This window comes from Topomyia yanbarensis, chromosome 3 (assembly GCF_030247195.1).
Source record: "Topomyia yanbarensis strain Yona2022 chromosome 3, ASM3024719v1, whole genome shotgun sequence".
Classification (NCBI taxonomy): domain Eukaryota; kingdom Metazoa; phylum Arthropoda; class Insecta; order Diptera; family Culicidae; genus Topomyia; species Topomyia yanbarensis.
Window position 1 is genome coordinate 87,489,974 of NC_080672.1, and position 15,085 is coordinate 87,505,058.

General features: G+C 39.7%; 1 protein-coding gene across 1 annotated transcript; it reads left to right on the forward strand.

The window, feature by feature from the left end:
• Window positions 1–4,805: 4,805 nt before the first annotated feature.
• On the forward strand, window positions 4,806–10,221 carry LOC131687046 (uncharacterized). Its single transcript, XM_058971082.1, has 5 exons — window positions 4,806–5,247; window positions 5,313–5,417; window positions 5,674–6,390; window positions 8,381–9,769; window positions 9,833–10,221. The coding sequence occupies exons 1-5, from the start codon at window positions 4,806–4,808 to the stop codon at window positions 9,943–9,945; spliced, it is 2,766 nt and encodes a 921-aa protein (XP_058827065.1). The 3' UTR covers window positions 9,946–10,221.
• Window positions 10,222–15,085: the final 4,864 nt, after the last annotated feature.

Below are 15,085 nucleotides of genomic sequence, written 5' to 3' on the forward strand. Positions count from 1 at the left end.
TGAATATTGGATTAAAATGTAAATAGCCTTGAAATCCATTTTAAATTAGCATTTGTAATGTGATAATTTACAGAAAACTAACCGGTTTTGTTTGTATTGAAACGAACTCTTGAAACATGTAAAAAATCAAATTTCTTTCATATTCTTTTTCTTCATTGAATAAAGCTAAAACGTTCAGTCATCCAATTAACCTTCTCAAATAAGAAACAATTACAACTTTGTTTCCAATTTTCATAAAATGCCTAATTGAATTGCCTGCAAACAACAACAATAGTATTTTTGCCGCTCACACTCGCACACACCCAACCATTGCATAGCACAGACCTTATAAAGCACCCCACTTCCTACAATCTCAGCGATCCACTATGCGGTGATCCTCTGATTCCATGATGGTTGTCTGTGGCTGGTACCTACATATACCTCCCAACTGCAACTAACTCGATAATGAGCCTGCAATCCTCGGGTACGGAAAGCATTGTTACAGTTGTGATGCTTTTGTTGTAAAGTTAATATCTTCATGGTTCGCAACAAAATCGTTCCGACTGCGGTAGTAGCAGCAGCTGCTGCCGTCCGCCACCTCCAGCAAACCATCAACCAACCAACAGTGGCGGCGCTAAGGGGGGGCGAAGGGGGCAATCGCCCCGAGCGCAAAATCAGGGGGCGGCATTTCCTACTCAATAAATTTCTATAGTGTTTTAGTAATTGTTCAAGTTTCATTAATCACGATAAAAATCAATTTATTTCATTTTGGCAACTATTGACGATTAAATAGGTTGAGGATCGGGATGATGGATGCGATAGAACAAAACTATATACATATTGTAAGGTAGTAGTGGGAGTATGCTGATTAATTTGTTGGGATTAAACCAGGGAGCATTATCATATACAGGTGACTTGGTCCATGGTTAAGAATATCTCATTCTACACGAATAATCAAATTTCAATTGTTACGGAATTATTGAACTTTTCTGTGAACTATTTGTTTTTCTTTTATTGCCTCCAACTCATAAAGAATACATTGTATTTTCAATGTTTTAATTCCATTGGAGAGGTGTTTTCTTTGCTATTAAATTGCGGGTACGGTACCAGCATAGTAGATAAGACAAACGGTCTAATAAGTGTTCTATAGAAGTTTAGCTTCGTGCGGTAGCGAACGTTGTTCGACCGAAGATTTTTTTTGAGTAAGTAGACCCGGCCATTAGCGAGGGGTAAACAAACCTGCAATTTCTTTTTGTTCAGTGATTCCTAGACGGGAGGTTATGCGAAAGCTTAAAAACGATAAGGTCGTTGGGAAGGGCAGAATCCCGGCTGAACTTCTAAAAATTAGGAGTGACTGGCTGTGCGAAGCAATCCACTGCGTGATTGGGATGATATGCGTGGAAGGAAAAATGCCTTCGGATTGGTTGAATGGCCTCATATGCTCAATCTTGGAGAAGGGCTGTAAACTTCCGAGGAATAATGATCCTCAATGCTGCCTACAAGGTAGTTTCTCGTGTTCTGTTGGGTAGACTGCGCCCGTTGGCTGAATGCTTTGTCGACGAATATCAAAGCGGGTTTCGAGAAGGACAGTTAACGACGGATCAAATGTTTACCCAGCGACAAACTCTGGATATATTCCGGGAAAACAATTTGCGGACTCACCATCTGTGTATTCAAGGCGGCATACGACACAGTAAAACAAAACGAACTGTGGCAGATAATGCTTGAGCGTGGTATCCCGACAAAACTGATTAAGCTGATTCGTATGATACCGGATAGGATAAAATCAAGCGTTGTTCAGCCCACCGCAAACTTCCTATTTTTACGGTATGCGCGATTGATGGTTCTTCCAGCAGCTGATGCAACTCATGGTTCATTCGCCTGCGTTACGTTCCGTCTTCCATCTGCACGCCACCATAGATGGTACGCAACGCCTTTCGTTCGAAAACTCCAAGGGCGCGTGGGTCCTCCACGAGCATAGTCCAGATCTCGTGGCCGTAGAGGACCACCGGGCTAATCAGCGTCTTGTAGATTTTGTTCGACCGGAGTGTCCTCCGGAGTCCAAAGTAGGCACGATTTCCCGCCAAGTCCGTGTCTGAATTTCTCTGCTGGTATCATTGTCGGTGGTTACCAGATTGCCCAAATACACGATTTCGTCGACCATCTCGAATCCGTCACCGTCAACCGAACACGGGATGGGAGGTTCACAGTGTCGTCTCTAGAACCTCTTCCTCTCATGTATTTTGTCTTCGAAACGTTGATGGCAAGTCCAATCCTGCTGGTTTCAGTCTGATGTACGTTTCCGACATCGCCTCAAATTTCCGTGCCATTATGTCAATGTCGTTGGTGAAGCCAAGAAGCTGGACGGACTTCCTGAATATCGTGCCACTCGTGCCTATCCCCGCTCTCCTTATTACACCTTCTAACACAACGTTGAACAGAAAACACGATAGACCGTCACCTTGCCTTAACCCTCTTCGAGATTCAAAGGGACTCGAGAGTGTCCTTGATACTCGAACAACGCACATCACCCGCTTCATCGTCGCTTTGACTAATCCTGTTAGCTTATCCGGAAAACCGTACTCGTGCATTATCTGCCATAGCTGATTTCGATCGATGGTGTCATACGCCGATTTGAAATCAGTGAACAAATGATGTGTGGGCACGTTGTATTCGCGACACTTCTGCAGAACCTGCCGAATTGCGAATATTTAGTCCGTGATGGCACGGGAACCCATGAATCCCGCTTGGGAGTGCACCACGAACTCCCTTGCAAATTGTGACAATCGGCGGCAAAGAATTTGGGACAGGACCTTGTAGGTGGCGCTAAGTAGTGTGATCGCGCGGCAGTTGCAGTAATCCAACTTGTCACCTTTTTTGCAGATTTGGCAAACAACACCCTGCATCCACTCCTCCGGAAGAATCTCCTCCTCCCAAATATTGGCGATTATCAGTGTAGCGCTCTAGCCAGTGTTTCACCACCGTATTTTAATAGCTTGCTGGGTAGTTGATCTACACCGGCAGCTTTGTTGTTTTTCAGCCGACCGATCTCCTCTTTGACTTCTTGGAGATCAGGGGCCGGCATCCTATCGTCTTCTGTGCATTCTCCAAGATCCGTTGCCATACCGCCTTCGTCCTCTGCTGCTTCTTCAAATACTAGTTACATATGATAACGATTTTAGCCACAAAGGAAAAAGGGACGTTGTTGCTGCGAGCATGGTTTGCGTAGTCAGCTAAAAACCAATAGCCTAAGAATGCGCGAGTTAACGATGAAGCCACGCGACTCAGGTGCTGACGTCGAAGTTCCTCGAGACAACCGGCAAACATCGCAATCGCCAAGCTAGGCATTTTTGTTAGACGACGACAACGTGCGACCCAATCGATGGCAACGTGTGACCGGATGGATGGCACCACCGCGAGGATTGCAGAGTTAGCAGTATTGAACTGTAGTTAGGGCTAATTAATTGAAATAAATTCATTCGAGGTGGAACGGTAGAGTAGTGTAGTTGTATTTTTTAAAAAGAGTATCACAAACTCTTATTCTTAACTGGAGGCTCCGGCGAGATCCATCTCGTGCCGGGAAGTGTATAAGTGTTCGAAGTGACTTGTGAAAAAATCTTACAACCTGGTCTCTAGAGCCAAGCAAAAAAGTGCAAAAATCTAAATAGTGGTGGTCCAAGGAGCCACATACAAGTTAAAAAAACCCGACACAAAGCGAGAAGCGAGGACACCGTGGATTATCCCAATTGATAGTAGGGTCCGGAGTAGTGGATGCAACACAGCAGAGCAAAACGGAGCAACCCAAAATATCTGCCTCTTCTCCCCCGACACTTGGTGGACCGCCAAAAAGAAGACCGGATTAACTCATGCCGGCCGAACCGAGGACACGGTCCTATATGTAAGTACCAATAATTTTTTATCATTCTAAGTGTTAGTGACAAAAAAATCCAAGAAAATCCAGAGTACAGGTGTATAGTGAAAAAGTGTTAATTATCAATTTTCATTAAAAATAAATTTCCGTCAAAATTAGTAAGAAAAAATCTAGATTAAACTTTTACTTCAAAAAAATAATGGAACACCCAGCCCCAATTCCTGCGGCTGCACAGTTGACCATGCAACAATTTATTGAATTAGGAAAACTACCAGATTTCATTCGTGATTTACAAAATTTTGATGGTAAGCCAACAGAACTATTAGTATGGCTTACAGATGTTGAGGGCATTTTCTGCATGTACAGAGATGCCGGAGCCACGGAAGCTCAAATTGATTTAATTGAACGCTCCGTGAGACGAAAAATTAGAGGCGAAGCAGCCGATATTCTCAATTCGAATAACATTGTGCATGATTGGGCACAAATAAAATCGACGTTGCTTCTATATTACAGGGATAAGCGTGATATAAAAACATTGGACTTCGAACTAACAACTATTAAAAAGAACTCCAATGAAAGTTTAGGCAGTTACTACTCCAGGGTGAACGAACTACTTTCATCCATAGTAGCTCAAATTCAAACGGAGGAAAAACTGTTCCTCCATGCTAATTCACACATTGACTATTTTCGAGAAAAAGCAATAGATGCATTTATTCGAGGGTTAGAAAAACCTCTGTGTCATTTACTAAAAACATTCAATCCAAAGACGTTAAACCAGGCGTATCAGTTTTGCCTAGACTACCACAATATGGATACCAGATCGGCACCCTTTCGAAATGAACATTTCACCCCAACTCCCAAACCAAGGGATTTGGAAATCAATAGGCTTCCTCCTAGACCACCTCCAAGGAGATATCCATCTCCACCAATTCCAGCCCCAAGGAATTTTTCACAGATGCCATCATTTGGCAGGCAACACTTTCAAGCCAATCCTTTCACCCAAACCAGACCTCAGTACCAGCCTAATCCATTCCAGGCACCCCCACGGCCTTGGGCTGCGAAACCATTACCGAAACCCGAGCCGATGGATATTGACCAGAGTATGAGAACACACAATGTGGACTATGGTAACAGGCCACCAATGAATCTTAAAAGACCACCGCCGATATCGGGGCAAGCATATCCGTACCCATTCAAAAAGCACGCTCATCCTATCGATACCATTTTTGAAGATCGAACAGAAGATCTCTATAATTACGAATATGATTATTACGACGATTCATATCCATATTATGATATGCAATCACCGGCAGAACCGGAACCTAAATTAGATACGCAAGAACAAGAACCGCAGCAAGATGAGGCTACAGCCACCCATTTTTTAGAATGGAACTCAAGTTGGTGAAACCTATATTGCTCTACATCAACTTGAAGACTACTAGTGGACAGTTCCCCTTTTTAGTAGATACAGGAGCAAACATTAACTTAATCAATCCAAAACTTGCCTGGGCCTACAAGGACAGCAGGCCGTATGATTTCAATGCCGAAGGCATCACTAGTGCTAACGGTAAATTTAACGCAACCTCTGCGATAGATATAAACTTTTTTTTATCCGAAAATTAATTACGTTACTAAATTTCTGTTACATAAGTTCCATTCATTTTTCTACGGAATCATAGGGACAGAAATACTGAATGACTTGAATGCAAATATTGATTTTCCTAATAGGACTTTGACCTTGTATTCTGATAATCAGAAACTTGTCATTCCTCTCTGCGAATATTCTCAGACAAACTGTACTTCCAATAGCGTTTTTCGAACAGCTCATCTTACTGAAGAGGAGCAGAATCAACTAAGAGTTGTCCTCGACAGCTCAAAAGAAGTTTTTCATGAAACAAATGCAAAATTAACATGCTCAACAAACGTTGAGTGCACAATCAATACCACCGATGATATTCCAGTTCATCAGAAGGTATATCCTTACCCTGCTGCCTATGCAGACGAGGTCAAAAAGCAAATCAGCAAACTCCTGGAAGATGGTATTATTCGACCATCTCGTTCAGCGTGGACGGCACCAGTATGGGTTGTACCAAAGAAACCCGATGCCTCAGGAGAGAAAAAATTCCGAATGGTGATAGACTATCGGAAGGTGAACGAGAAGACAATTCCCGATAAATATCCAATGCCCGAGATTGGGTATGTTTTAGATCAACTAAAGGGTCAAAAATACTTCACCACCCTTGATTTAGCGTCTGGATTTCACCAGATTAAAATGAGGGAGAAAGATATCGAGAAAACGGCTTTCGCCATCAACAACGGGAAATATGAGTTCACTCGAATGCCGTTCGGCTTGAAGAACGCTCCTGCGATCTTCCAGCGGGCAATTGACGACGTGCTAAGAGATCACATAGGGAAAATATGCTATGTGTACATCGATGACGTCATCGTGTTTGGAAAGACCCTAAACGAACATTTGAAAAATCTTAAAATAATTCTAGAAACACTAAATAATGCAAATCTCAAGATTCAGTTGGACAAATGCGAGTTTTTGCATTCTGAAATAGAATTTTTAGGATTTATTATCGGTGCTGAAGGAATCAAACCTAACACCAAAAAAATTGAAGTTATCAATAGGTACCCAGAGCCTAAGAATCTCAAAGAGCTTCGTTCCTTCCTTGGAATGATGAGTTATTATCGAAGATTTGTAAAAGACTTTGCGAAAATCGCAAAACCTCTTACAAACCTTCTTCGGGGGGAAAGAAATCCCTCATCAAATAGAAAAATTTCGCTCTCGAGTGATGAAAAACGATACTTCGACAAGTTGAAGAACGTATTAAAATCGTCTGACGTTCTCATTTACCCAGACTATGGGAAACCTTTTATTCTCACAACGGACGCATCTGATTTCGCTATAGGTGCTGTCCTATCCCAAGGTGACATCGGCAAAGACAAACCGATTCACTTTGCTTCCAGAACTTTGTCTTCAACGGAAGAAAAATACTCTGTGCCAGAGAAGGAAATGTTAGCGATCTTCTGGTCTTTGCAAGTATTTAGAAACTATTTATACGGGGCGAAGTTTAAAATTCTAACTGATCACCAACCGTTAACGTTTGCTTTATCTCCAAAAAATACAAATGCAAAACTCAAAAGATGGAAGGCATATTTAGAAGAGCATGATTATGAAATAGTGTATAAGCCAGGAAAAGCAAACGTGGTGGCAGACGCCTTAAGCAGAATTGTATGCTCCCTATCAGCAACCCAACATTCAGCCGAAAATAGCGACGACTTTTATATACCTTCGACCGAATCGCCAATCAACGTATTTCGTCATCAAGTGGTAATAAAGAAAGGACCTGATAAAACAATAACAGAAACCCCATTTTCAGGATACACAAGAATTACAATTTATATAAATGAAATTAACGATGATTCATTATTACAGGTACTAAAAAACCACTTTAACTATTCTAAAGTAAATGGTTTGTTAACAGATGAGAACACAATGGGAAAAATGCAAGAGGTCTATAAAAGACATTTCGGACAACAAAATCTGTTAACAATTCGTTTCACTCAGAATATGCTTGAAGACATAACAGAGGAAGATGACCAATGGAATATCATCCGCACTGAGCACTACAGAGCCCACAGAGGTGCACAGGAAAATAAACAGCAAATATTTCGAAATTATTTCTTTCCAAAATTAGCTCAAAAGGTAGGAGATTTTATCACTAACTGTCAGATTTGTCATGAGTGCAAATATGATAGAAACCCGATAAAGTTTCCTATACAAGAAACACCAATTCCAAAGGCTCCATTTGAAATAGCGCACATCGACATTATGTTTTTAGAGAGTCTTCACTTTTTGACATATGTCGACAAATTTTCAAAATTCGCTCAAGTCACACAAATCGAATCAAGAGCAGCCGTCGACCTCATACCAGCAATAAAGGATATTCTCTTAAAGTACAAAGCACCAAACACACTTGTGATGGATGGTGAAAAATCCTTTATGACGGGAGAGATCGTTAATTTTTACAACATACACAAAATCAACCCATATGTAACCGCCACCGGACGGAGCGAAATGAACGGAACCGTTGAACGTTTCCACTCAACGCTCCTAGAAATTTACCGAATAACAAAAACTGAAAATCCGAATCTCTCAACTCCAGACCTGATCCAACTATCCGTACAGAAATATAATTCTTCTATTCACTCCTCCACAAATTTCACTCCTTTGGAAATAATTCTTCCCTCTCCTCGTACACCGGACATTATCGAAAAGACTTACAGAAACCTACTACGAACCCAGAAAAATGCGTTGGAACACCATAATAAAAAAAAGAAACCTGTACCGATCGAAGAAAATCAAGACGCATACGAGACGACCCGACAAAGACTTAAACACAAGAAAAGGTTCAAAAAAATAAAAATTTCGAAAGTTAACAAAAGCACAATTACGACTGACGATAACCGACGAATCCACAAAGACGACCTGAAAATTAGGAAAATATAAAACGTGACTTCTACTTCTACGTTTCAGACTACTACTGCTATTATGTATTCAACCAAACCAACTTCAATCGACACAAGATGTGACACTCGACTTACGGGACGTAGGACGTCAACCAGTCGTGATCTTCGATCAAGGCGAGGCACGGATCAAACTTGACCACACATATTACATTCATCACTTCAATCTAACGACTATTAGAATGCAAGTAAAAAGCCTTAGAGATCAGTTTGAAAACTTTAGCAGAAATCAATTTTCCGACTTAATAATAGAAAAATTTAACGAAATAGATTTTGCATTAAAAAGCATAGACCCTATCAGACGTCATAAACGTTGGGATAGCTTAGGCACAGTTTGGAAATTTATAGCTGGCAGTCCAGATGCCAATGATTTGAGAATCATCAATTCTACCATAAATAATTTAATTATGAACAATAATGAGCAGATCAGGATTAACCGTGAGATAAACCTACAATTGAAGGAAGCAATGTCTGAAACGAAAAAGGCAATCAATCTGTTTAACACAAGATCAGCCGAAACTTATTCCACTAAGATTTTATTTCATTTAAACTACTTATCAAAGAAATTGAACCAGATAATTGATACAATTTTGTTAGCTAAATTAGGAATAGTAAACGAAAAAATTCTGAGCCAACGTGAAATTGATATTTTAATCAATGATTTAGCTAGGGAAAATATAACGGTTCATACTGCTCTGGAGGCAATGAATTATGCGACGACATCAGTGGCAACGAACAGTTTGGAAATTGCACTCATAATAAAAATGCCAAAACTCGACCCGAGAATATTCAACAAAATACGTCTATACCCAATCATTCACAAAAATAAGCAAATTCATATAGATCATCGATTTTATCTAACTCACAAAGACGAGATTTACTCCATAAACTCAGTCGAACCTACTATATTCGACGCAAACGAAATCAATTTGGACAATTCAACCTGCATACCGAAGCTATTGAAAGGAGAACAGGCAACTTGTAATTTTACCACCAACCCAGTTGAAGAAGAAGTTATTTTTCTAGACAACCAACACTTGTTCATAAACACTATGAAAAATTTCACCCTTTCATCAAATTGTGGCCTAACAAACAGAAACCTGACCGGACCATTCATCGTTTTCTTCAGAAATTGTCAGTTATACATCAATAATATTTTATATAGCTCAAGAGTGAAAACCTTACCGGGAAACCCAATACAATTACCCCTAGACGGAATCGATGTGAATATGCATCAAGAGATTCTAAACATCAGCCTGGACCATTTACATAAACTCCATCTGGAAACGAGGAAGGAGCTGGATGTTATCCGACTATCAACGAACAGTATAAAGTGGCCAAAATTATCCATTTTCGGGGGAATTATGTCCCTACCTAGCTTAATCGGTATAGCATTTCTCCTTAGATTTCTCATCCATAGATCAGCTACCATAAACATACAACCTGCAGCCAGGACCACAACAGTCGAAGATCCAGTACCAGACATCCAACCTAACATTAGACGTTTGACAATCAGAGAAGTGATTCGTACGGAACCTCATCTCTCAGGAAGGACGAGTTAACGATGAAGCCACGCGACTCAGGTGCTGACGTCGAAGTTCCTCGAGACAACCGGCAAACATCGCAATCGCCAAGCTAGGCATTTTTGTTAGACGACGACAACGTGCGACCCAATCGATGGCAACGTGTGACCGGATGGATGGCACCACCGCGAGGATTGCAGAGTTAGCAGTATTGAACTGTAGTTAGGGCTAATTAATTGAAATAAATTCATTCGAGGTGGAACGGTAGAGTAGTGTAGTTGTATTTTTTAAAAAGAGTATCACAAACTCTTATTCTTAACTCGCGCAAAACTTGATTTATTCAAATCACTGATACTCCCTGTTGCTCTATACAACCATGAAGCTTGGATGTTGAAGGAAGTAGGTTATCGATTGCTCGGTTTGTAGAGAAGAATTCTGCGTTCAATACGCGGCAGCACAGTAGAAAATGGAGAATGGCGCCAGTTAAGTTATGATCAGAGTATTTTAAAGAACGTAACACATACTGTTGGGAAGGTCATTTCTCGTTTTTTCCAGAACACAGAAATTGAAAATTGGTTAAAAATGACCGGGCAGAAAAGTTTTTAACGCTGAAGGTCCCGAAAAACACGATTTTTTTTGCTATGAATCAAAAATGGAAAAGGTAGTCGAAGACAGTCTAAATCCCTGACTACATACGGGGAACGTGCCATTTAAGCCAGTATATTCTGATTCCTGATACGTTCCCGTCGGATGTTTGTCTTCATATATCGTTTCAGTGTGTCATAAATTGAAATACTTACTGAGAGTGCTCAGGAACAGGTTTCTGATTGTGAAGTTAATGTTTTCGTTCAATTGAAAATCATTTTTTTCTGACAGGGTTATGATGGCAAAAAATTTCAGAAAGAGGTACGTTGAACGAAAACAGATTGAAAACCACTGTTCTAAGTAATCAATTTCAGGTAAATTTAAGATTATAAATTTAATAGATAAGCCGGAAATATTTATACAATGCAGCTTCCATTTTTGTTTCCAGGTTTTAGTCACCGTTCATGAATGTTACCGTTTTTCAGTTGATATTTTTCGGTGATAATTAATCAAAACCACAGTTTTCCGTTTACGTTTCAGCTTACTTCCCTATTTAATTTCAGCCATCCTCAGAATTATTCACTCACGCGCCTATCCCTCGGGGGGGGGGGGGGGGGGGGGGTGTGGTATCAATTGAAAAATGGTAACAAACTCAATTTGACAATAGCCAAAAAGGGTAAAACTTTTGCATGAAGCGAAAGTAAGAAAGATTTAAATATTTAATAATATATAAACAAGTGATGGCTTCACAATAAATATTAATAACAAAATATTGACAATAAAATGTGAAGATTTTTATGCAGGCATTTTCTAATACTTTTATCATATTTGTTTCATATGAATAGGTGGAAAATAATCGAACTCTTCAAAATTCATTATTGAAGAGGCGGCAAATTTAATTTTTGGCCCCGAGCGCCAAAACACCTCGCGCCGCCACTGCCAACCAACCAACCACCACCCGATTATCGATGTTTGTTTTACGAAATTTTCCGTTTTCATCTTCTCGCATCGTATCGTTTTGCCCCGACACGTTGTTGCAGGTTATCATATTTTCGCTGCCCGTTGGGACCCGCAGCGGGAATAAATACAAGTTCTAGCAGAAGTAATAATAAATCATAAACTGTTCTGTTGCCGCAATCCAGAAATTGTATTGTTTTTTAAGGTTGAGCTCCCGCTCGCTCGGATCTGCGCGATCAGGGGATAAGACAAAGGCATCATTCAGGGTTTCCTGGATCGCGTGTATGAGGATGTTAAAAATAGCACCACATTACTTGCGGCCATCCATCGCCGGTGCATATCGGCCGAGTGCACTGCCCAACACAGGCAACAACGTAGAGAACTTTACCCCTGCTAAGCCGCAGCAGCCGCCACCGCTCTTTCGGGTTCGGGTTTTGATCGCATCGCCCGGCCGGCTGATTGGCGGCGGTACGAGCCAATATTAAGTCATTTATCGGTAATTGTCTTATAAATGAATCGCACTGATGCCGCACCACGGCACGGGAAAGGAATGACTCTGGGAGGAAATGTAGAATTTATGATCTTGTTTGATAACAGCCATGAAGTTATGAAAGGGATAATTAAGACCCTTGGCCATGGATTGCAATTCATCGATATGTCATAAAGTGCTGTTGGGGGGAAGGAATGGAGTGCAATTGAGATATCGTGTCCAGCTTAGTCGACCGTATGCATAATTGTTCTGTTGTTAAAAGTTGTCGAAGATAGTTGATGGGTAAGTGACACGCAGCAGAACCACACCCGAACGCAGGATCATTTAGTAAGGAAATACAGCCTCCGAATATGGGTGTTAATGTCTCAATTGTGAAGGGTGTAAGACACATGTGGAAGGAAAATGCTTCCATAAAATGAAAGATAATATGCTCATTTGTACAGGTGAAACAAAAAAACAAGAAATGGTTGAAAGACAGAATAAAAGCATGTAGTATTTTTAATTCTTTTAAATTTTGTTTTAGGCCTTCCATCATCTACTGACTTCTAAAATTGAATTTTGAAAATAAACTTACGAATATTATGCCCATATAAAACCTCAATTGCATTGGAGCATTTGTTATTATCATTGGCGGGGAACCATTTGCAGCAATGGCAATTAAAAGTTGGGAGTCATTTGGTCGATGTTAAGTCAGACCGGACTAAGTGACATTGTATTGAATTCGAGAAAAACTAATTTAAAGTTTGAATCGCAGCATCCTTTATTAACTTTCTAAATTATTTTTGCGGTAATTCTTGCTAATTATAACACATTTCGAATCTGGTAAAAGTCGAATATAGTTAAATAAATTCTTTATCCAGTTCTATCATTACCTCATTTTTTAGATTTTGCGACTTAGTCTGATCTGACCTAACACAGACCATTTGGTCTACAACTTCCTTCTTAAACGTATCCATCTGTGTCCTCATCGCTGTAGCCCTGTCGGGTGTCCTTGTTTGCTTGTAGTGCTTATGGATTCTGATTGTGCGTTCGCTTCTCTGCTATATACTTTTCCGCTTGCGATTCTGGCTATTAGTCTGGAGGTATTAGGTGCAGCACTCACTCAATGTGTACTGGTTTGGCACTCGTTGTAAACTGAGCAAGAAATAAAACAAAGAATCGTATGAATAACTTCAATGCTCGTTCAACAAATAAAACCAAAAACGGATTTTATTGGAAACGTCTGAAGTATAAATTGAATTCGGTTTATTCTTTTCTAGAATAGAGATTGGGGTATTGAGGTATTCTAATTCTACAAGACGCATGAATAATTCAAGTAATGTTTCCGCTCAGGTGATTTCGGAAAAACGCAATAAATTGTTCCAATACGTTCAGGGTATACATAAGAATCGTTGCGACAGAATTGAAAATTTGAATATTTCGAATTCACTTGTTGATACTTGATTTTCAAGACCCTAAGCACATTTTAGACCGCCGAATATCTTTAAAGCACTATAAGAGAGTGAAATGAACTAATTTTGATTGATGTTAATGAACTATCCTTGGAAGTAGTAAGGCTTTCGGTGGAGTGCAGTCTGTTCATAGGACGGGTACGTGGTGATCTGGATTTGATACATCCAACAAATAGTCTGACCATTGGTCGCAGCTTGTATTTGTGTTCATTGAGGCACGTTGGTCAGGCCTGTTGCAATGTCATCATACGAACATCTACCACTGTCATACTCATAATCAGCAATGCGACCAGGATACACAAAGTGATGCCTTCCTCCTTGTTGTCTGCACCTTGTTTGGTTCGTCGTTGCTGGTTGAACAATTGAATGTGATTAAACGTACAACGAGTAACTGTTTATTGTTCACTTTATTAGCCGCTTGCGTTGAATGTGATTAGTCTCGTTGGTGGCTGACTGAGTTTTCATGATGATGATGATGATGATGATGATATTAAAAATATTGTCGCAATTAACGTTTCAGCTTACTTTATTATGGTTTTCCTCAGGACTACTTAATAATAATCCAAAAGTACAATTAGGTTTACATCTAGAATTCATCTCAACCCTTGCATGTCCAATTTTTTTCAGAGCTGATGTTTGTAACTGTTAATACTCAAATGAAAGGTAATAGCCATATTTATTAGCTTTACTTGTTTTTGTGGGGAAATCTAGCTCCAATCAAAAGTTACAGCTGTTTTTGTTGTCAAGATGGGCATGAAGGGGTTAAATCTATCTAATCACAACTTACTAATTCATAATATATTGTGAATTTTTGTGAATGGTCTAAATATTTGCATTTGAACTATTTGACAAGACTCGGAATATCAATCGTTGATCCAATAGTAGACTGTACACTATAAAGACAAGGAAAAAATGACCCTCATCAGCCCATCTCCAAGTCGAATCCTAGTCCCACCTGGAGTATCAGCTTCAATTTGAAGCAAATCGGACAAGTCTAGCTTCCGGCCAACATATTAGAAGTTTGAACGGGATTTTTTACAATTTATATGGAGAAACCCTCACCGCTAGTTGACGTACAATGGTCTGAATCCACAATAATTTAGGATGACAAATAGGTAAAATAGTAGCTTAATCTTGAATTTCAGAGCTATGATGTCTCTTGAACAAATAATCAGTGTCGAATAGACCATTTCCAGATGTAGATGGTATTAGGGTGGCTCTTATTGTTAGGGTATTCCAAATATTTTTTTCTGAATGTGGGGAGATAGAATATTGCAGTCTTCAGCAACATTGTAGAGAAAGTTAAACTATGCAACTTTGCCGAAGACGTCATAATCATATCGTCAAGGGTTTTTATTTTATAGCTATTTTAATTTAACAGCTTAAGGTGTTTCTTAAAAAAAATTACACAAGCTTTTCATTTTTTATTTCTCGTAAACAGTGTCTTCATAAAACTTTGAAAGCACGATGAGACATTTTTTTCATAATTTAATAATAATTCAAATTTAGATAGCACTTTCAGGTCCGAAGTTATGAGCAATGTTGATTAAAAAAATAGGCTCTTTTAGAACATATGTATCTGAAAAGATCGCACGCTACATGAGCAGATCGCTTGCCAAATCATGTATTTAATGACAAACTTTAAAAGTTTCTGCTCCCTTACATCCTCCGGAACATCAAACTTGTGCTGGGTAGT

Bases quoted from the DNA above. Each gene is read 5' to 3' on its own strand.
- LOC131687046 (XM_058971082.1), top strand. From the start codon at position 4,806: ATGCCATCATTTGGCAGGCAACACTTTCAAGCCAATCCTTTCACCCAA. The intron at 5,248-5,312 runs GTTGGTGAAACC...TCCCCTTTTTAG, and splicing joins TTTTTTAGAATGGAACTCAA to TAGATACAGGAGCAAACATT. The intron at 9,770-9,832 runs GTATAGCATTTC...TACAACCTGCAG, and splicing joins GTCCCTACCTAGCTTAATCG to CCAGGACCACAACAGTCGAA.